The 22276-nt window shown below is 43.6% G+C and overlaps 1 protein-coding gene across 1 annotated transcript in view; it reads left to right on the top strand.

Annotated features, from left to right (window-relative positions):
* LOC140478632 (scavenger receptor cysteine-rich domain-containing protein DMBT1-like) overlaps nt 1-22276 on the top strand; it is a 110438-nt gene that overhangs the window by 58968 nt on the left and 29194 nt on the right. The window contains exon 9 of the mRNA XM_072571850.1: nt 21653-21709. Within this exon, the coding sequence (XP_072427951.1) occupies nt 21653-21709 (57 nt within the window). The remainder of the gene's footprint in view (nt 1-21652; nt 21710-22276) is intronic.

The following is a 22276-nucleotide window of genomic DNA, read 5'->3' as shown; positions in this document are numbered from 1 at the left end:
CTTGCCCCAAAGTGTTCCCCCACTGACACCTCAGTCACCTGCCCTGCCTTATTTCCCAAGAGTAGGTCAAGTTTTGCACCTTCTCTAGTAGGTACATCCACATACTGAATCAGAAAAATGTCTTGTACGCACTTAACAAATTCCTCTCCATCTAAACCTTTAACACTATGGCAGTCCCAGTCTATGTTTGGAAAGTTAAAATCCCTGACCATAACCACCCTACTATTCTTACAGATAGCTGAGATCTCCTTACAAGTTTGTTTCTCAATTTCCCTCTGACTGTTAAGGGGTCTAGACTACAATCCCAAAAAGGTGATCACCCCTTTCTTATTTCTCACTTCCACCCAAATAACTTCCCTCGATGTATTTCCAGGAATATCCTCCCTCAGCTCAGCTGAAATGTTATCCCTGATCAAAAATGCCACTCCCCCTCCTCTCTTGCCTCCCTTTCTTTCCTTCCTGTAGCATTTGTATCCTGGAACAATAAGCTGCCAGTCCTGTCCATCCCAGAGCCATGTTTCTGTAATTCCTGTGATATCCCAGTTCCATGTTCCTAACCATGTTCTGAGTTCATCTGCCTTCCCTGTTAGGCCCCTTGCATTGAAATAAATGCAGTTTAATTTATTAGTCCTACCTTGTCCCTGCTTGCCCTGACTCTTTGACTCGCTTCTGTTCTCAACTGTACCAGTCTCAGATTGATCTCTTTCCTCACTATCTCCCTGGGTACTACCCCGCCCCTGGCCCCCACCTTACTAGTTTAAATCCTCCCGAGTAGCTCTAGCCACTTTCCCTGCCAATATTTTTTTTCCCTATAAAAGCGCGCAGGGAACTGGAGCTGGAGTTGGATGAACTTAGGATCATTCGGGAGGCAGATGAGGTCATATATCGGAGCTTTAGGGAAGTAGTAACTCCAAAGATTGCAGACAGATGGGTGACAGTGAGGGGGACTGGGAGGAAGCAGCCAGTGCAGGGACCCCCTGCGGCCATTCTCCTCAAGAACAAGTATACTGTTTTGGATACTTGTGGGGGGGGGGGGTACTTACCAGGGGTAAGTAATGGGGCTCAGGCCTTTGGCACGGAGCCTGTCCCCGTTGCTCAGAAGGGAAGGGTGGAGAAGAGCAGAGCAATAGTTATTGGGGACTCAATAGTTCGGGGCACAGATAGGCGGTTTTGTGGGGGCGAGATAGACTCACGTTTGGTATGTTGCCTCCCAGGTGTAAGGGTACGTGATGTCTCTGATCATGTTTTCCGGGTCCTTAAGGGGAGGGGGAGCAGCCCAAAGTCGTGGTCCACATTGGCACCAACGACATAGGTAGGAGGAAGGCTGAGGACGTTAGGCAGGCTTTCAGGAAGCAAGGTTGGAAGCTCAGAGTTAGAACAAACAGAGTTGTTGTCTCTGGTTTGTTACCCGTGCCACGTGATAGAGAGTTGAGGAATAGGGAGAGAGAACAGTTAAATGCGTGGCTACAGGGATGGTGCAGGAGGGAGGGATTCCGGTATCTGGATAACTGGGGTTCTTTCTGGGGAAGGTGGGACCTCTATAAACAGGATGGTCTACACCTGAACCTGAGGGGCACCAGTATCCTTGGGGGGAGGTTTTGCTAGTGCTCTTGGTGGGGGGGGGGGGGGGGGGGGGGGGGGGGGGGGAGTGGTTTAAACTAACTCTGCAGGGGCATGGGAACCTAGACTGTAGCTTTAGGATGCAGGACCTGGAATGTAGGGACGTTAGGAACATGGCATCAATCTCAAAGGAGGGTGCCTGTAAACAGGAAGGTGGCTTGAAGTGTGTATACTTCAATGCAAGAAGTATACGAAATAAGGTAGGTGAACTTGCAGCGTGGGTTGGTACCTGGAATTTCGATGTTGTGGCTATTACGGAGACGTGGATAGAACAGGGACAGGATTGGCTGTTGCAGGTTCCAGGGTTTAAATGTTTTAGTGGGGTCAGAGGTGGGGGTAAAAGAGGGGGAGGTGTGGCATTGCTTGTCAAAGATAGTATTACAGCGGTGGAAAGGACGATGGATGAAGACTCGCCATCTGAGGTAGTTTGGGCTGAGGTTAGAAAGGTGAGGTCACCCTGTTAGGAGCTTTCTACAGGCCTCCTAATAGTCCTAGAGACGTAGAAGAAAGGATTGCGAGGATGATTCAGGAGAATAATGAAAGTAATAGGGTGGTTGTTATGGGGGACTTTAACTTTCGTGATATTGACTGGGAAAGCTATAGCTTGAGTTCGTTTGATGGGTCGGTGTATGTCCAATGTGTGCAGGAGGGTTTCCTGACACAATATGTAGACAGGCCAACAAGAGGTGAGGCCATACTGGATTTGGTTCTGGGTAACGAACCAGGCCAGGTGTTAGAATTGGAGGTAGGTGAGCACTTTGGGGACAGTGACCACAATTCGGTGACTTTTACTCTAGTGATGGAGAAGGATAAGTGTGCATTGCAGGTCAAGAGTTATAGCTGGGGGCAACGAAATGATGATGCGGTGAGGCATGACTTAGGATGCGTGGCTTGGAAAAGTAGGCTTCAAGGGAAGGGCGCAATCGATATGTGGAGCTTGTTCAAGGAGCAACTATTGAGTGTCCTTGATAAGTATGTACCGGTCAGGCAGGGAGGAAAGGGTCGTGTGAGGGAGCCGTGGTTTAATAAGGAATTGGAATCCCTTGTTAAAGGGAAGAGGGCGGCCTATGTAAAGATGAGGCGTGAAGGTTCAATTGGGGCGATTGAGAGTTATAAGGTAGCCAGGAAGGATCTGAAGAGAGACCTAAGAACAGCAAGGAGGAGACACAAAAAGTCCTTAGTTGGTAGGATTAGGGAAAACCCAAAGGCTTTCTATAAGTATGTCAGGGATAAAAGAATGACTCGGGTAGGAATAGGTCCAGTCAAGGATAGTAGTGGGAAGTTGCGTGTGGAGGCTGAAGAGATTGGGGAGATACTGAATGAATACTTTTCATCAGTATTCACTCAGGAACAGGACATTGTTGCCGATGTGAATACTGAGTCACAATTAATTAGAATGGACGACTTTGAGGTATGTAGGGAAGAGGTGTTGGAAATTCTGGAAAGGGTGAAAATAGATAAGTCCCCTGCGCCTGATGGCATTTATCCTAGGATTCTCTGGGAACCAAGGGAGGAGATTGCAGAGCCATTGGCCTTGATTTTTATGTCCTCGTTGTCTACAGGAATAGTGCCAGAAGACTGGAGGATAGCAAATGTGATTCCCTTGTTCAAGAAGGGGAGTAGGGATAACCCTCGTAACTATAGGCCAGTGAGCCTCACTTCTGTTGTGGGCAAAGTCTTCGAGAGAATTGTAAGGGATAGGATTTATGAACATCTGGATAGAAATAATATGATCAAGGATAGTTAGCATGGTTTTGTAAAGGGCAGATCGTGCCTCACAAACCTTATTGAATTCTTTGAGAAGGTGACTAAGGAGGTGGACGAGGGTAAAGCGGTAGATGTGGTGTATATGGATTTTAGTAAGGTGTTTGATAAGGTTCCCCATGGTAGGTTTCTGCAAAAAATACAGAGGTATGGCATTGAGGGTGAGTTGGAGGTTTGGATTAGGAATTGGCTGACTGGAAGAAGACAGAGGGTAATAGTTGATGGTAAAGGTTCATCTTGGAGTGCAGTTACTCATGGTGTTCTGCAAGGATCTGTTTTGGGACCATTGCTGTTTGTCATTTTTATAAATGACCTGGAGGAGGTGCTAGAATAGTTGGGTGAGCAAGTTTGCAGATGATACAAAAGTCGGTGCAGTTGTTGACAGTGAGGAAGGATGTGGCAGGTTACAGCGGGATATAGGTGAGCAGCAGAGCTGGGCAGAAAGGTGGCAAATGGAATTCAATGTGGGTAAGTGTGAGGTGATTCACTTTGGTATGAGTAACAAAAAGATGGGGTACTGGGCTAATGGTCAGATACTTGGTAGTGTGGATGAGCAGAGGGATCTTGGTGTCCATGTACACAGATCTCTGAAAGTTGCCGCCCAGGAAAATAGTGCAGTGAAGAAGGCATATGGCGTACTGGCTTTTATTGGTAGAGGAATTGAGTTCCGGAGTCCTGAGGTCATGTTGCAGTTGTATAAGACTCTGGTGCGGCCGCATCTGGAGTACTGTGTGCAGTTTTGGTTGCCATACTATAGGAAGGATGTGGAGGCACTGAAACGGGTGCAGAAGAGGTTTACCAGGATGTTGCCTGGTATGGTAGGAAGATCGTATGAGGAAAGGCTGAGGCACTTGGGGTTGTTTTCATTGGAGAAAAGAAGGTTTAGGGGTGACTTGATAGAGGTGTACAAGATGATTAGGGATTGAGATAGGGTTGACCATGAGAACCTTTTTCCACATATGGAGTCAGCTATTATGAGGGGGCATAGCTTTAAATTAAGGGGTGGTAGGTATAGGACAGATGTTCGGGGTAGATTATTTACTCAGCGAGTTGTGAGTTCATGGAATGCCCTGCCAGTAGCAGTGGTGGACTCTCCCTCTTTATGGGCATTTAAACGAGCATTGGATAGGCATATGGAGGATAGTGGGCTAGTGTAGGTTCGGTGGGCTTGTGTAGGTTAGGTGGGCTTGGATTGGTGCAACATCGAGGGCCAAAGGGTCTGTACTGCGCTGTAATTTTCTATGTTCTATATTAATCGCCTTCCAATTTATGTGCAATCTGTCCTTCTACAGGTCACTTCTACCCCAAAAGAGATTCCAATGATCCAAAAATGAGAGTCCTTCTCCCATACACCAGCTCCTCAGCCATGCATTCATCCGCTCTATCCTCCTATTCCTGTCCTCACTAGCTCATAGCACTGGGAGTAATCCAAATATTACTACTCTTGAGGACCACCTTTTCAAATTTCTGCCTAACTCTCTGTAATCTCCCTTCAGAATCTCAACCTTTTCCTTTCCTATGTCGTTGGTTCCAATGTTGACAATGACCTCTTGCTGGCCCCTCTCCCCCATGAGAACACTCTGCACCCTCTGAGACATCCTTGATCCTGGCACCAGGGAAGCAACACAATTCTGCTTTTTCGCTGCTGGCTACAGAAGTGTCTGTCTGTACCTCAGATTACAGAATCCCCTAATACAATTGATCTCTTGGAAACAGACGCACCCCTCATTGCATTAGAGCCAGTCTCAATACTAGAAACTTGGCTGTTCATGCTTTGTTCCCCTGAGAATCCATCACTCCCCTACAATTTCTGAAACAGCACACCGTTTGAAATGGGTATGTCCACAAAAGACGTCTGCATTAGGTTCCTACATCTCTTACCTTTCCTGGAGTTAACCCATCTATGTGACTGTATCGGAGACTTTTACCCCCTTCTATAATTGCCATCCATCACATACTGTTGATGTTTGCAAATTCCTCTTTGCTTCTAACTGTCTCTCCAACTGATCCATTCAATCTGATAAGATTTGCATCTCATAGCATTTATGGCAGATAGAATCCGCAGTAACCCTTAAGCTCTTTAAGCTCTCACATCTGACAAGAAGTAAATATCACTGTAGTAAAGACCATTTTTGCTCCTTCACAATCGACAGATCCAGAAAATAACACCGTCTTATTCCTCTACAAAACACTGCCCCAAGTTAAATTAATAGTTATGGCTTATATTTTAAGTTTAATCAAGAGATGTATCTCCAAAAACATATAATCAAGAAAGAACCCACTCTACTCACTACTGCAGCCTTTCTGTTGGACACACTTAAAAAAACGATGAACTTATCTGATTATGCGCTGTGAACTTTGCCAAAATAGGTTCCTCCAAGATTAGTTGTGAATTTCACTGTTTGTTAATTTTCCCAGATGCACTCCAATATCCAGCGAAACATGAATTCAAAACAGCAAAGGCAGGAACTGTGCAAGTTCTCTCTCTCACTCACTCACTCTCCTGCACTGTCCTTACCATGTGCTTCCTTTGTCTGTTCTTCTCCCTTTTAAAACTGCTTTTTTTTTTATTTCCCCCCACCAAAGTTCCAAAACAATGCAACAGCATATGAAACAGTAATTGTTGCTCCTGGAATTCGAGGAAATCACCTCCAGCACCTAAATACCTCAAAACAAAGGAGCAGCGTTACAGCGTTACAGCCAGAAATTTTTCCCATCCTCCATCCTGGATTACCCAGAATCCCTCCCGGTTGGAGGCACTGGATGCTGCAAATGCTATGGATCACCACAACATTCCAACAATAATATTGAAGACTTTTACTCCAGAACTTGCCACTCCTCTAACCAAGTACAACTATAACACTGGAATCTACTCAACAATTTAGAAAATTCCTCAGCTATGTTGTCTAAAAAAAGGCATGACTAATTCAACCCAGCCAATCACTGCCGGATTAGTCGACTGTTAATCATCAGTAAAGTGATGGATGGTGTCACCAACAATGCTATTTAGCGTAACCTGCTCAGTGAAGCCCAGTTTGTGATCCAACAGGACAACTCAGCTCCTGACCTTGTTACAGCATTCCTTCAATCATTGACAATAAAAGCTGAATTCCAGATGTGAAGTGAGTCATAGCCCTTGACATCCATGCTGCATTTGACCAAGTGTGACATCAAGGAACTGTAGAAAAACTGGAGTCCATTAATATCACAGGAAAACACTGCATTGGTTAACAACAAAGAACAAAGAAAGTTTCCAGCCCAGGAACAGTTCCTTCAGCCCTTCAAGCCTGAGCCGATCCAAATCCACTCTCTAAACCTGTCGCTGAATTGCTAAGCATATGTATCCCTCTGCTCCCCACCTACTCATGCATCTGCCCATACACATTTCAATTGAATCTACTACCTCTGCTGGTAACACATTCCAGGCACCTACCCCCCCGGCCCATGTAAAGTACTTGCCGTGTATATCCCCCTTAAACTTTTCACCTCTCACCTTGAACACGTGACCTCTCATTATTGAATCCCTCACACTGGGAAAAAGCTTATCTCTATCTACCCTGTCTATACCCTTTATGATTTTGTAGACCGTAATCAGGTCCCCCCTCAATCTCCTTTTTTTCCCAATAAAAACAATCCTAACCTACTCAATCTGTCTTCATAGCTAGCACCTTCCCCACCAGTCAACATCCTCGTAAATCTTCTCTGCACCCTCTCCAAAGTGTCCACATCTTTTGATATGTGGCGACCATAACTGTACACAGTATTCTAAATGCTGCCGAACCAAAGTCTTGTACAATTTTAACATGACCTGCCAGCTCTTACATTCAATACCCTGTCTGATGAGGGCAAGCATACCATGTGCCTCCTTGACCACCCTATTCACCTGTGCAACCACCTTCAGGGTACAATGGACCTGAACTCCCAGATCTCTCTGCTTATCAACTTTTCAAGGCTATTCTGTTTACAGTTTAGTTCATGCTAGAATTAGACTTCCCAAACTACAACATCTCACTTTTGCCTGGATTGAACTCCATCTGCCACGTCTCTGCCCAACTCTCCAGTCTATCTATATTCTCCTGTATTCTTTGACATGCCCTATTCTTTCTGCAACTCCACTAATCTTCGGGCCATCTGCAAACCGTTCAGACCAACAATGCCCTCTTCCAGATAATTTATGTATATTACAAACAACAGTGGCCCCTGCACAGATCTCTATGGAACATCACTGGTCACCTTTCTCGATTTCAAGAAACTCCCTTCAACTACAACTCTGTCTCCTGTTGCTCAACCAGTTCTTTATCCACCTAGCTTGAACACATTGCATGCCATATGACTTCACTTTCTCCATTAGTTTACCATGGAGAACCTTATCAAACGCCTTACTAAAGTCCACGTATATGACATTTACAGCCCTTCCTTCATCTATTAACTTGATCACTTCCTCAAAGAACTCTATTAAGTTGGTAAGGCATGATGTACCCCACAAAAAAATCATGTTGCCTATTACTAATAAGCCCATTTATTTCCAAATAAAAATAGATTTTATCCTCAGTACCTTCTCCAGCAACTTTTCCACCACTGACATCAAGCTCACTGGTCTATAGTTACCTGCAATATCCCTACTACCCTTGTTATAAAGGGGGACAGCATGAGCAACCCTCACAGTCCTCCAGCACCTCACCTGTCTTTAAGGATGCTACAAAGATATCTGTCAGGACCCCAGCTATTTCCTAGGCAACCTGGGATAGATCCCATCTGGTCCTGGGGATTTGTTCATCAAACACATGTTTCCTCCTTATGTCAACATGATCCAGAGTAAAAAAACTTCTATCTCTAATCTCAGCATTCATCACCTCCCATTCCTCAGTGAACACTGATGCAAAGTAATCATTGAAATCTCACCCATTCTCTCAGGTTCAAGACACAACTTTCCATCCTTATTGTTTACTGGACCAACCTTTTCTCTAGTTACCCTCTTGATTATTGCATAAGAATAAAAGGCCTTGGGATTCTCGTTAATTCTGCTCGCTAAAGTTATTTCATGACCCCTTTTAACCCACTAGATTCCTCATTTAAGATTGGTCCTATTCTCCCGATATTCCCCCAAGGCCGTTCTGTTCTTAGACCTTATGTATACTTCCCTTTTCCTCTTGGCACATCATACAATTTCTCCTGTCATCCACGGTTCATGAATTTTGCCTTTCCTATCCTTTGTTTTCAAAGAGACATGACTAACCTGCACTATCTTCAACCTATCTTTGAAAGCCTCCCATACATCAAATGTGGATTTTCCTTCAAATAGCCATGTCCAATCCACATTTCCCAGTTACTGCTTAATTTTGATACAACTGGCCTTGGCCCAGTTTAGTATTCATCCCTTAGGACCACTCTCATCTTTGGTTATACGTATCCTAAAACTTACAGAATTGTGGTCACTGTTACCAAAGAAATCCCCCACTGCAACTTCGACCACCTGGCGTGGCTCATTCCCCAACACCAGGTCCAATATGGCCTCTTCCTTGGAGGGGAAAGCTTTCCTCAACGTTGCTTACAAATTCTGCCCCATCCAGACCTCCGACACTAAATGTATCCCAGTCAATGTTGGGAAAATTAAAATCTCCCATCACCACTACCCTGTTGCCTCTACACCTTTCCATAATCTGTTTACCTATTTGTTCTTCTACCTCACACTCACTATTGGGAGGCCTGTAATACAACCCCACCAATGTAACTGTATCCTTCTTATTTCTCAGCTCCACCCATAACACCTCACTGCTCAAGCCCTCCATAGTGTCATTCTTCCTCCCCACATTTTATTTCCTGCCCCGTCTGAAGCATCTATATCCTGGAACATTTAGTTGCCAATCGTGCCCTTCCTTCACTCAAGTCTCTGTGACAGCAATGGTGTCATACTCCTAGGCACCAATCCAAGCCCCAAGTTCATCTACCTTACCCACTATACTCCTTGCATTAAAGTATATGCACATCAGGCCGCCAGTTCATTTGCGCTCATCTGCTCTCTGCCTACTCTTCCCCTTGGTAATGCTAACCTTGTGATCCTTACCGTGTCCAGTTTCCACCTCACTGTCTAGTGATCTTCTCTTCTGGTTCCCAGCCACATGCCACATTAGTTTAAAACCTCCCGAACAGCAGGAGAAAAAACTCCTGCAAGGATATTAGTTCCAGTCTGGTTCAGGTGTAGACCATCCAATTTATAATAGTCCCACCTTCCCCAGAACCGGTACCAATGTCCCACAAATCTGAACCCCTCCCTCCTACACCATCCCTCAAGCCACCTCTTCATATGGTTGATTCTTTCATTTCTACCCTGGCTCGCAAGTGGCAATGGAAGCAAACTCGAGATTACTACTGTTAATTACCTCCTCTTTAACTTCTCTCCAAGCTCCCTGAATTCTGCTTTCAGGGCTCATCTCATTTTTTACTTATATCAGTGATGTCTATATGCACCATGACAACTGGATGTTTACCCTCCCCTTTCAGAATGCTCTGCAGCCGATTGACCCAAGCACTTGGGAGGCAACATACCATCTGGGAGTCTCAGTTTTGGCCACAGAACCATCTGTCTACTCCCCTTACAATAGAATCCCCTATGACTGTGGCCCTACAAGTCTTTTTTCTGCCCTTCTGAAGAGCAGTGCCCGCCATGGTGCCATGATCCTGACAACTGCTGCTTCCTCTGGTGAGCCATCTTCCCTAACAGTATCCAAAACAATATACCTGTTTTGGAGGAAGATGACCTCAGAGAATGCTTGCAATGCCTTCCTACACTTTTGGTCACCCATTCACTGTATTCCCTCAGCAATTCTAACCTGCGGTGTGACCAATTCACTAAACGTGCTATCCATGACCTCAACATCGTAGATTCTCCACAGTGAGTCCATCCACAGCTCCAGAGCTGCCATGTTGCCAAACAAAAGCTGCAGCTGGACACACTTCTTACAAGGGTAAAAGGGACGTCAGCCACTTCCCTGAGCTCCCACATCAGGCAAGAGGCACATGCCACGGGTCTGAGGTCTCCTGCCATTGTAAGCCTTAGCTTTATATCAACTAACTAAAACCAAACAATGCACTTAAATATATGAAAGAAAAGAAAGAAAAAGAAAACTTAACTGACAGAATCCATTTTCTTCTGGTTAGAGGAGGATGGGTGGAAGAGAGATACTACATGTGTAGTTTCTCAGGTTTAGCTGCTGCCCAAATTTCTACTATGTCCTTACCTTCCTGGCAACCTCCATTTGTCTCTAATGACACCTCCACTCTGTCTCCCACAGCTCCCAGACAGGAAAAAGGCCACAGGCTTTGAATGTAAGAATGTACTGTTCTCTTAGTTTCCCAGCAATGTCCTTGGCTCCAACGTCACCTCCGCTCTGTCTCCTGCTGCTCCCAGACAGGAAGACAAAAGTTGTAGTTATCGCTGACACAAAAGTTGAAGTTATATCTGGCACAAAGGAAGATGGTTATGGTTGTTCGAGGTTATTAATTTCAGGTCCAGGATATCTAAGCATGCATTCCTCAGGGTAGTGCCACAGGCACAATTATCTTCAGCTGCTTCATCAATGACCTTCTCTGCATCATAAGGTCAGATATTCACTGATGATTGCACAAAGTTGAGCACCACTTGTGATTCCACAGATACTTAAGCAGTCCATTTTCAAAAGCAAAATCATCTAGGCTTGGGCTAGCAAGTGGCAAGTAATATTCATATCACACAAATGTGAGGCAATGAGTATTTCCAATAAAAGACATTCTAACCAACACCTCTTGACATTTAATGTTGTTATCATCACATTACTACACCACTATCAACATACTTCGGGTTACTATTTGACTGGAAACTCATCTGGACTCATCATATAATCACAATGGCTATAAAAACAGGCCAAAGACCAGGATTGCTTTGGCAAGTAACTCACCTCCTGACTCGCCAAAACCTGTCCATCATCTGCAAGAGAGTATCAGGAGTGTGATGGGATATGCCCCACGTGTCTGAATGGGGACAGTTCCAACAACAATCAAGAAACTTGACATCTTTTGGTACAAAGCAGCAGTCTAGGTTGACACTACATTCCCAAGCATTCGTTCACTGCACCATCTACATTCAGTAGGCGCACTGTGTACAACCTGAAAGTTGCACTGCAGAAATTCACCAAACACATGGCCACTTCTGTTTAGAAGGAAAATGGCAGCAGAAATATGGAAACACCACTACCTCTAAGATCCTCTCCAAGCCACTCACCATCCTGATTTGGAAATATATTGGAGTTTCTTCAATGTCATTGGTTCAAAATTCTGGAAGTTGCTCACTAACGGCATTGTGGGTAACCTACAGCACATGGATTGCAACGGCTGAAGAATGTAGCTCACCGCTATTTGTCAATTGCAAGTAAGGACAGCAATCAATACTGATCAGCTGGTCACGTCCACGTCCCACAGATGAATAAAATAATTTTAAAAACTGATGGTACAATTTCCCTCTGTATCTATCTGTCTGTCTGTCTGTCTATCTATCTATTTATAATGTCATTTCAATTTGCACTTAATAGTACAGTGGCTTAGAATGCATCATACATAATCAGTACGTTGTTCTACGTCTCGCTGGTTACCTTTCATCATATTATGGAGCAACTGGGTGTTTCTGTTCAGTATATAACTGTATACTCCATATAACACTGAAAACTCACTACTAACTCAAGATGTTTGCAAATTCACTTGTGAATGAATTTGAACATAATTAAATACAACCCTCAAATATTTTGAATTCTAATCAAGAAGCTGATGGACTGTTTCGAGGTCACAGAATTCCCTCCCCCATAAACGACATCACCACGGTTTTACCTAAATTGGCAATCACATCGCTTATTGGTCCATCAATTCTAATTCTGATAAGCTAAGAAAAAAAGACATTTTTGACAAATCGGATTTCACAGTCAATTTCCACTGAATAACTGGAACCACTCGAATTTTTGATGTACACTTGCGTCGTAGATCAGGTTCTCCATCATATAACTTGAACAGAGTCGCCGTGAAATGTATTGCCTGGGGATATTTGTTCAGATTCTGCACGTTTCATTGGGTAAGTAGATCACAACAATACTTACCCGAACGCTGGAAATTGTGGTTTTGCTACGTTTCAATTCATCGTCATTTATTCAAATAATGCTCATTCTATTTCAAAATGCTTCACCTTTTTTCATATCTTGGACTGTTAGTCGGGATCACTTCAATGGGACACACTGGGAGATGTCAATTCTCGCTTAAAAATTGGCGCTCTCATGTTCTGTGTACTGATTGTGCAGAAGGATTCGAGAAACATTTCAGCTGATACGGAATTAAGCAGATATCTGTTCTAAATGGACCGCACCATTGTCTTAATCAAAAACAAATTTCTGCAGAGCTCAATTCAGCCACATGAGCGGATGGTCAGTTAGCTAACCTTTAATATTATTCATTCATTGTAAGTTGAGATACCATCCTGTGGCTTAAAACAACGTAATTTAAAAAACGTCGCTGTTCATTTCAGTGGTTACTTATTAATGAACAAGATGAACTACATTCAAAACCGCACTCTAAAATATTGTTCTTTTCTGCTTTTGCGCCTGTGGATTCATGATATCGTTTTGGGTCTTTTAATTGTCTTTACAAGTTAGCGATAAATATTAGTGAAATTATTTGTTTGGAAAGATGGTAGAATAGTTTCAAACTTGTGTTCTTAACGAAATCCCAAATATCATTTAATTGTTTTGCCAACAACAGACAAGACATTTTACAATCAGATAAACTCGAACTCAGTGGGATGTTAGGTTCAGTGAAGCGTTAATTTGTTCTCCTTTCAGGTTTCTTCCAGAAAATGAGGCTTTGAACAGAACGATAAAGTCGTGAAAATTGAATCAATGCTTTGGCAGTTTCTGTTGGGAATGTGTGTTTTAGTATTGTCTTCTGTGAGTTTCTGTCAGGTGTTTCTCACCGCCCTTGACTACTCCGGGCTAGTGTGCAAAGTTCACCTTTCGACCCACTGCCATCGACAGCTGTTAATTTGCATTATGTGCCGTTTCAACAACGTGCATGATATATCTGAAAAGTGTGACCCCTTGACAGTAAAATTTCCCGAGATTTGCGACCGTTCTCACAAGTATAATATCAGTAATGCTTTGTGATATTTTAGAACAAGGCGCTGTAACATCCAAAATCTAACTTCACACATGATTACACCATGACATCCATAGTATCATCTCTTGGTTTTCTCCAAATTTGCATTATCCAGTTGTGCTTATCTTTCGTCTGTCTTCTTGGATGAGCGCGAGAGTGCCTTCTCCCGCCATAAACCGATTCTGGTTAAACGGTCAAACCTTCCAATCATCCGATGGATCGGGGGTTAGTGATGGTCAGTGACTTTGTGGTCAGTTATTTTCTGTAGAACAAAATCGCAGAACATTACATTACATTATTTCCAGTTGTAACACTGCTACCCCCCCCCCCGCCCCCCACACACACACACCGTATTCCATTTGTCCAAGCGTTGCTGAAATTTATGGAAATGTTATTAAAACATATCGAGGTGGTTTTTGAGATCGGGCGGAGAAGTGAGGGAGGAGACAGGATCCCACAGATGTCCGTTTTCCAACAAGGGAGGAAAGCGGAACTGTTTCCAACCATTGAATTAGCGGAATATCAATGATCTCAGATTGTGACCCATCTTACATCAAAGGAATGTTGGACAGAATGCAACCTGAGCGGCAAATTCAATATTTTCACACTGGCTACGTTAATCAAGAATAATTTTACTCTTTCTCGGTTTCAGCAGTCTACCTTTTTAAAGTGACCCGATACAATGATTGCAGCGGAGGAGGATAATCCAATTAAACTGAATTTTGGTCGGTGTTAGGGGCAAGGTACTGGCGTGGACAGAGGTTTAGCTGACTGGCAGGTGGCAGAGAGTAAGGATGAAGGGGTCTTATTTTCAGATGGCAGCGAGTAACGAGTGGAATTCAGCAGGTGTCAGTGTTGGGACCGCGCTATTGAGCGATCTGGACCATAGGTGGAGGGACAAGCTGGGTGGAAGAAGCGGGAGGCTTAGGCTGGGAGGAGACTGTAGTCTATTTTCTAAACAGAGAAACCTGAAGCATAAAAGGGACTTGAAATTCCTGGTTCAGTATTCTGTCACGGTTAGCATTCAAGTTGATTTGGTAGTTCGGAAGGCAATTTCAATGTTACCATTCATTTCGAAAGGTCGAGAATACAAGAGCGAGGATGTACCCCTGAGGATGTATAAGACTCTGGTCAGACTGCATTCAGGATATTGTGAGCGTTCTTGTGTCCATATCTAAGGAAGGATGTACTGGCATTGGACGCGGTCCAGAGGATGCTCCCACGGGAGAAGGGCTTGTCAAATGAGGAGCGGCTGAGGTCTCTCGGTCTGTACTTTGTGGAGTTTAGTAGGACGAAGGGGAAAGTCTGATTATAACTAACAGAATACTGTGATTCTAGGATAGAATGGACGTGGAGAAGATGTTTCCAAAATAACACAGAACAAAGAACTGTACAGCACAGGAACGGGCCCTTCGGCCAACTCTCTTGCGCAGAACATGACGCCAAATGAAAGTAATCCCTTCTGCCTGCATTTTGTCCATAACACTTCACTCCTTGCATATTCGCGCACTTATCTAAAACTCTCTTAAAAGCTTTTATTCTATCTGCCTCTTCCACCATCCCTGGCAATGCATTCCAGACTCGTACCACACACTGTGTATAAGACTTGACCCTCATGTCTCCTGTGAAGTTTATCTCCTCTAACCTGAAATGCATGTGCCCACTATTAGACGTTTCAATTCTGAGAAAAAGATTCGAACCGTCTATATGCATCTCATAATTTTATAGATTTCTGTCAGGTCTCTCCTCAGCCTCCGACGGTCCAGACGGAACAACAAGAGTTTTTTCCAGTCTCTCCCGAGAGCTCATACCCTCTAAACCAGGCAGCATCCTGGTAAAGCTATTCTGCAACCACTCCAAAGCCTCCACATCCTGCCTGTAATATGGCGACTAGAGTTGAACGCAATGCTCTAAGTGTTCCTAACCAAAGTCGATCAAGTTCAACATGATTGGTCAGCAGTTCTCAGACCAAGACAGGCAAGCATGCTATACGTCTGTTTTACCATCCTATCGACTTCTGTGGTCGCTTGCAGAGAGCTCCTTCTGTATATCAATGCTGTTGAGAATCCTGAACATTAACTGTACACTGAGGGGAGTCTCAGATACAAGGAATCAGCCTCAGAGTGAAGGGACAACCCTTTCGAATAGAGATGAGGAGGGATGTCTTCAGGCAGAGAGTGGTAAATCTGCGGAACTCAATGCACCAGAGAGTTGTGGAGGCCAAGTCATTGAATGTATTTAAGACAGAGTTGGTTCTTGATTAGTAAGGGGATCAAAATTAACGGGGGAAGGCAGAGGAATTGGGTTGAGAAATATGTCAGACATGATGGGCCGAATATCTGCTCCTATACTTTATCGTCGCATGCTCTTCTGGAGTGAAGCACCTTTCGGAATAGTGAAGTTCTTACTGTCCAGAAATTCCCAGTTCCTGAAAATCAGTTTTCATTACCCAAACTGACAAGAATCACATCACCAGTGTTCTTATTGCTAGAAAGTAGAATCTCCATATTAGCATCGCTGTGGCTGACCGAATTGGAGAAAACAGCAATCCCGCAATCCCGTATCTGGCCATTCATCTTGTGAAACATTACTTTCCCTCAGTGTGACAGCAGCCTGTTCACTGGGATCTCACTGAGGCAGCTCCACAGGGAGCTCAGCGGGATCATCGATACCAGGTTCAACTGAGGCCTGGTAAAATTGTCCGAGTTTACTGATGTGTTCATTGGGCAACCGATTTTTAACATTTGTACGATTTGTACGAACCTTCAGGCTCTGTCGCATGTTGGTTAAAGGCTACATCTGAACAGGTAATAAGGACGAAAACAGAAGTTGTTGGAAAAGCTCGGCGGGTCGGGCAGCATCTGTGAAGGAAAATCAGAGATAACGTTTCGGGTTCGGTGACCCTTCCTGAGAACCGTTCTGCGGAAACCAGACCCGAAACGTTATCTCTGATTTTTCTTCACAGATGCTGCCCGACCCGCTGAGCTTTTCCCGCAGCTTCGGTTTTTGTTCCTGATTGACAGCATCTGCAGTTCTTTCGGTTTTTATGCGGTATTCAGTCTCCTGTTGGTCACTGTTCATGGTGAGCACTGAAGGATGCACTCCGTTTAAGACTGTTTCACAAGAGACCGAGAAATAACTCGACTTAGTTAAAAATCACACAACACCAGGTTATAGTACAACAGGTCTAATTGGAAGCACACGAGCTTTCGGAGCGACGCTCCTTCATCAGGTGACAATAACCTGGTGTTGTGTGATTTTTAACTTTGTACACCCCAGTCCAACACCGGCATCTCCAAATCATAACTCGACTTAAGATGGGTTTGTCGCAGTCTCCAGCTAACATGCTCTCACAGAACCTCAAAACACTATTTCCCGGAGTTCGCGCTGCGTCCGACACCATTTCAATGACATTAGTTTCCTGAAACATATTTTAAACAGTGTCATTGATTGTAAATTATTGTGATATTTTGAAAAGTTGCAATTGCAAGGCGCGCTGAAAATTGACCGGCGCAAATTATTCAAGTTTCTACTTGAACATCAATCAATTTGCAACTTGAAACTCTGAGAAGATAAATTTCCGTTTGATTCTCGCGGCAGGAAATGGAAACTTTAGATTTTCTTCCCAAATCTATTTCCATTGGGAATTTGAAGGCGCGGCTTGATAGCGTGACAAATACAGGCTGAATGGTAGTGTTAGGTGAGACTGAGGGAGAAAACAGTGAGATGTGTGAAATGGTCAAAGATTGTGATGAGCTGGATGCTCTACAAATGAACCGCCGCAGATTTAACGTATCAATTGCTTTCTCTTGCGCTTCAACGTGAAAGGATATTTGGAATCTATACTAGAAACTAAAATGCTCCGCCTGGACCTCCTTCAATAAAGAGAAATGGAGCCCTGTACAACTGTGTGTTATTGGGAGACAGGATTATGAGGGGGAATTGTTGGAAATTCATTCCCAAATTGTAGCAACTGGAGGAAGTGTTCAACAAAAATAAATGCACGCTGTGAGCGTTCAGCGTCGAAAGCCAACGATAAATGTCAGATCATATTGGAGATTAAAACAATCAGGCGTATTTCAATTTAACATTAATTATCACAATTGCCGTCAGTGAAGAAAGTACCCACTGATCAGATTCTTACAAACTTGATAAGCTCATGGCCCAGTCTTTTGGACAAGGCGATCGCACTCCGGGAATAATATCCAAACACTGGGTGCGGGAGTGAAAGAAAACACAGAGGCAAGCAGCTGTGAAACAATCAGTTATGAAGCTGAAAATAATTTGTGGACAAAGAGAGAATGAGGAATTGATGTATCTGCTTGACTCAGTGCGGCTGTGGGACTTAAACATTGAATTTTGGCTCGTTTGGCGCCGTGGTAATTACCATCTCTCTGGGCCACGAGATACGGGTTGTTGTCCCAGAACTGCAGAGATGAATAATAACATATTCGAACAGGCTAATTTAAAAAAAACACACTTTGTTTGTTACCGAAATGTTAAAATGCACAGTGGACGAGTGAATCAGAATTAGGGTCGCTTTGAAATTTGCCGCTGCGCGCAGTCGGAGTGATTGGAACTCCTCAGTCAAGATCTCCGCTCGTTTTTCCGTCGCGTTCATCTGCGTGGGCAAAGGAAAACAGTTTTAAAAGCCGCTCCCGATTCATGGTCACGCGTTCCCCCCCTCCCCTCCCCCGGCTCAACACAAAAATTGACATTCCCTCCGCTGCACCAGAAAGTCTATGGCGGTGTTTGAGCATTGCACAGCAAATCCGAAAAGGCGTATTTCTCACAATGTTCGGCTCGGGATTTCCTTCATCTGAGAATAGCGAAGCAGCGGCTGTCCTTTACCTCGGTCCAGAATGGACAGCAAAAGCTTGCGATCAACAATATATTGGAAATTTAGTGGAATAATACTGCAAGTAATTTTGAAGTCGATGGATAGTAAAATTGAGAGATCGTAAAATAGGCAGCGAGTTCGCTACATACCGCACAAAGTTCATGGTAGATATAACGTCACAATCTTACCACATCATCTTTGGAAAAGTCAGTATTTTTAAGACATTGTCATAGAGTTTCACTGCACGGAAAGAGGCTTTTAGGAGCATCGGTTATCAAGCACCTATCTACTCCCATTTTTCCAGCACTTGACCCCAACCTTGTCCAAAGAGTTGTTACCCACTGTTATGGTTCCTGTTTCTGCTATCCCTTCAGGTAGTGAGTTCCTGACGCCCAGAACCCTCTCGCTGAGAAAGATCTACCTTTATCCTTGGAATGTTCATTTTACTCCTCTCTCACCAAATGATGAGCTTCTCCCGCCGCTTTTGTGTTTGCTTTTGTGTTTCCTGCCAGTCCTCTTTATTTTCCTATTTTTTTAAAGCAGCTCCTGCACTTTCCAAACGGCCCGAGGACTTAGAAGTTTTATTTGTTTTATCAGTGTTAATAAAATGCAGTGACTGGTGGCGAGTTATCATGGCGATTTGGGCATAAGGTGCAAATTTGTTAAAATTAAAAGTTAACATTAATTTAGGTGCTTCAGTGTTAACTGTGGAAAAGGACATGGAAGATATAGAATGTAGGGAAATAGATGGTGCCATCTTGAAAATTGTTCGTATTACAGAGGACGAAGTGCTGGATGTCTTGAAATGCATAAAAGAGGATAAATCCCCAATACCTGATCAGGTGTACCCTGGAACTCTGTGGGACGCTAGGGAAGTGATTGCTGGGCACCTTGCTGAGTTATTGTATCATCGATTGTCACAGGTGAGGTGCCAGAAAACTGGAGGTTGGCGAACGTGGTGCCACTGATTAAGAAAGGTAGTAAGGACAAGCCAGGGAACGATAGACCAGAGAGCCCATCGTCAGTGGTGGGCAAGTTGTTGGAGGAAACCTGAAGGGACAGGATGTACATGTACAGTATTTAGAAAGGCAATGACTAATTAGTGATAGTCAACATGGCTTTGTGTGCAGGAAATCATGTCTCACAGACATGTTTAAGAAGTAACAAAGAGGATTGATAAGGGCAGAGTGATAGATGTGATCTATATGGTCTTCAGTTAGGCTTTCGACAAGGTTCCCAATGGTTAGATCTCATGGAATACAGAGAACTAGCCATTTGGATACAGAACTGGCTCAAAGGTAGAAGACAGAGTGTGTTGGTGGAGGTTTGTTTTTCATTCTGGAAGCCTGTGACCAGCGGAGTGCCACAAGGATCGGAACTGGGTCCACTACTTTTTGTCATTTATATAAATGATTTGGATATGAGCATAAGAGGTATGGTTAGTAAGTTTGTAGGTAACATCAAAATTGGAGGTGTAGTGGACAGCGAAGAAGGTTACCTCAGATTACAATAGGCTGAACAGGTTGATCAGATGGGCTGTGAAGTGGCAGATGGAGTTTAATTCAGATAAATGCAAGGTGCTGCATTTTGGGAAAGGAAATGTTAGCAGGACTTATACACTTAACGCTAAGGTCCTGGGGAGTGTCGCTGAACAAATAGACCTTGGAGTGCAGGTTCATAGCTTCTTGAAAGTAGAGTCACAGGTAGATAGGATAGTGAAGAAGGTGGTTGGTATGCTTTCCTTTATTGGTCAGAGTATTGAGTACACGAGTTGGGAGGTCCTATTGCAGCTGTACAAGACATTGGTTAGGCCACTTTTGGAACATTGCGTGCAAATCTGGTCTCCTTCCTATCCAAAGGATGTTGTGATACTTGAATGGGTTGAGAAAAGATTTACAAGGATGTTGCCAGGGTTGGAGGATTTGAGGTATAGGGAGAGGTTGAATAGGCTGGGGCTGTTTTCCCTGGAGCATTGGAGGCTGAGGGGGTGACCTTATAGAGGTTTAAAAATCATGAGGGGCATGGATAGGATAAATAGAAAAAGCCTTTTCCCTGGGGTGGGGGAGTCCAGAACTGGAGGGCATAGATTTAGGGTGAGAGGGGAAAGATATAAAAGAGACCTAAGGGTCAACATTTTCACTCAGAGGGTGGTACTTGTATGGAATGAGCTGCCTGGGGAAGTGGTGGAGGCTGGTTCAATTGCAACATTTAAAAGTCAACTGGATGGATGTATGAATAGGAAGCATTTGGAGGGATATGGGCCAGGTGCTGGCAGGTGGGACTAGATTGGGTTAGGATATTTGGTTGGCATGGACGAGTCAGACTGAAGTGGTTGTTTCCATGCTGTGCATCGCCATGACTCTATAACTCTAGAATGAAACACCAGATACAGTTTACAGAGACAGGAAAGCAAAGCTGAACATTAGATTAGGTTAGGTTACTTACAGTGTGGAAGCAGGTCCTTTGGCCCAACAAGTCTACACCGACCCTCCGAAGAGCAATCCATCCAGACCCATTCCCCTACATTTACCAGTTATTGAAAGTAAATATGTGGCTACTTTGTGATCTGGTCCAATGAGACAAGTAATGTTTCAGAAGGAATATGTTAGATTTGTCTTCATTTACTAAGCAATTGAAATTTTGGTGTTACCCAAAGAACAAAGAACAAAGAAAATTTACAGAGCAGGAACAGCACCTTCGGCCCTCCAAGCCTGAGCTCACCCAAATGTACTGACTAAACATGTCGGTCAATTCCTAAGCATCTGTATCCCTCTGCTCCCCACCTACTCATGCATCTGTCCAGATACATCTTAACTGAATCTACTGTGCCTGCCTCTACCCCCTCTGCTGGCAACGCGTTCCAGATGCCCACCACCCTCTGCGTGAAGTATTTGCCACATGTATCCCCCTTACACTTTCCACCTCTCACCGTCCTCTGGATGCAAGTCAGTTAATTAGTGAGGTCCCAAAGAATGTTAAAAATATATTTTCAGTCATTTAAACCTTCACTCTTGGTTCCACGTATATTATGATGGGAGATTATGAGAACAATTTTCGACCTTTGGACTAATTTGGAAAGGATTACCTGAATTGCTCTTTGAAAGATGTTCCAGTACCGAATATTCTCTTGTGTTGCAACATTCTATAATTCTATGAACTTTAGGAGCATTTCTTGGATTTTCAAGTGTTCATGTTCAAACATGTCATGCGACGAAACATGCATTGCAGATACTAACAATCTATACCCCTTTTGCATTTCAGCTGTAACAGTTCAACCTTCCAATGAAACCACATCAGCTGAAATTGTGCATAAAAAAGGTAAAGATTTTCTGCATTCAGAGCTAAATTCAAAAGTATTACATTTAAGGGGGATAAAAATGAATCTTTTGCATCAAAATAACAAATAAGACTTGTAAGATTATAGTCACCCATCCCATTCTGTAAACAAATGCACACTATCCATTCTGAACATTCATTATGCTCTCATATGCTTTTATAAACATTTAAAATAAATGGAAATTATTCATCAAATAATAGAACCAGAGTGATTCCTCTGCTTCTGAAATATATCCTCCCATGAATGTTGTGCCTCCTGATACACATACTCGGGATGAACAGTTCTATGGGTCATCTCATTGAAAAAGCTTTTAGATCGCAACTAATGTTCACTATGATCCTGGATACTTTACAACATACAACATTACTTTATAGCACTGTGCATTACCAAGGAGTAGATGGGACACATATATTTTCACCAGATAATCATTTTCACCATGATTAAGATCCGGCCTTCATAACAAAGTCCAGATTTGGTATGATCACATTACTGAAATGTCAAGAAATAATATAATGTCGAACATAACTTATTGCTGAGAGAGTCTTTGA

Source organism: Chiloscyllium punctatum, chromosome 6 (assembly GCF_047496795.1).
Source record: "Chiloscyllium punctatum isolate Juve2018m chromosome 6, sChiPun1.3, whole genome shotgun sequence".
In the NCBI taxonomy this organism is placed as follows: domain Eukaryota; kingdom Metazoa; phylum Chordata; class Chondrichthyes; order Orectolobiformes; family Hemiscylliidae; genus Chiloscyllium; species Chiloscyllium punctatum.
The sequence above is the reverse complement of the archived record's forward strand: the minus strand, read 5'-3'. Positions and strand labels throughout refer to the sequence as shown.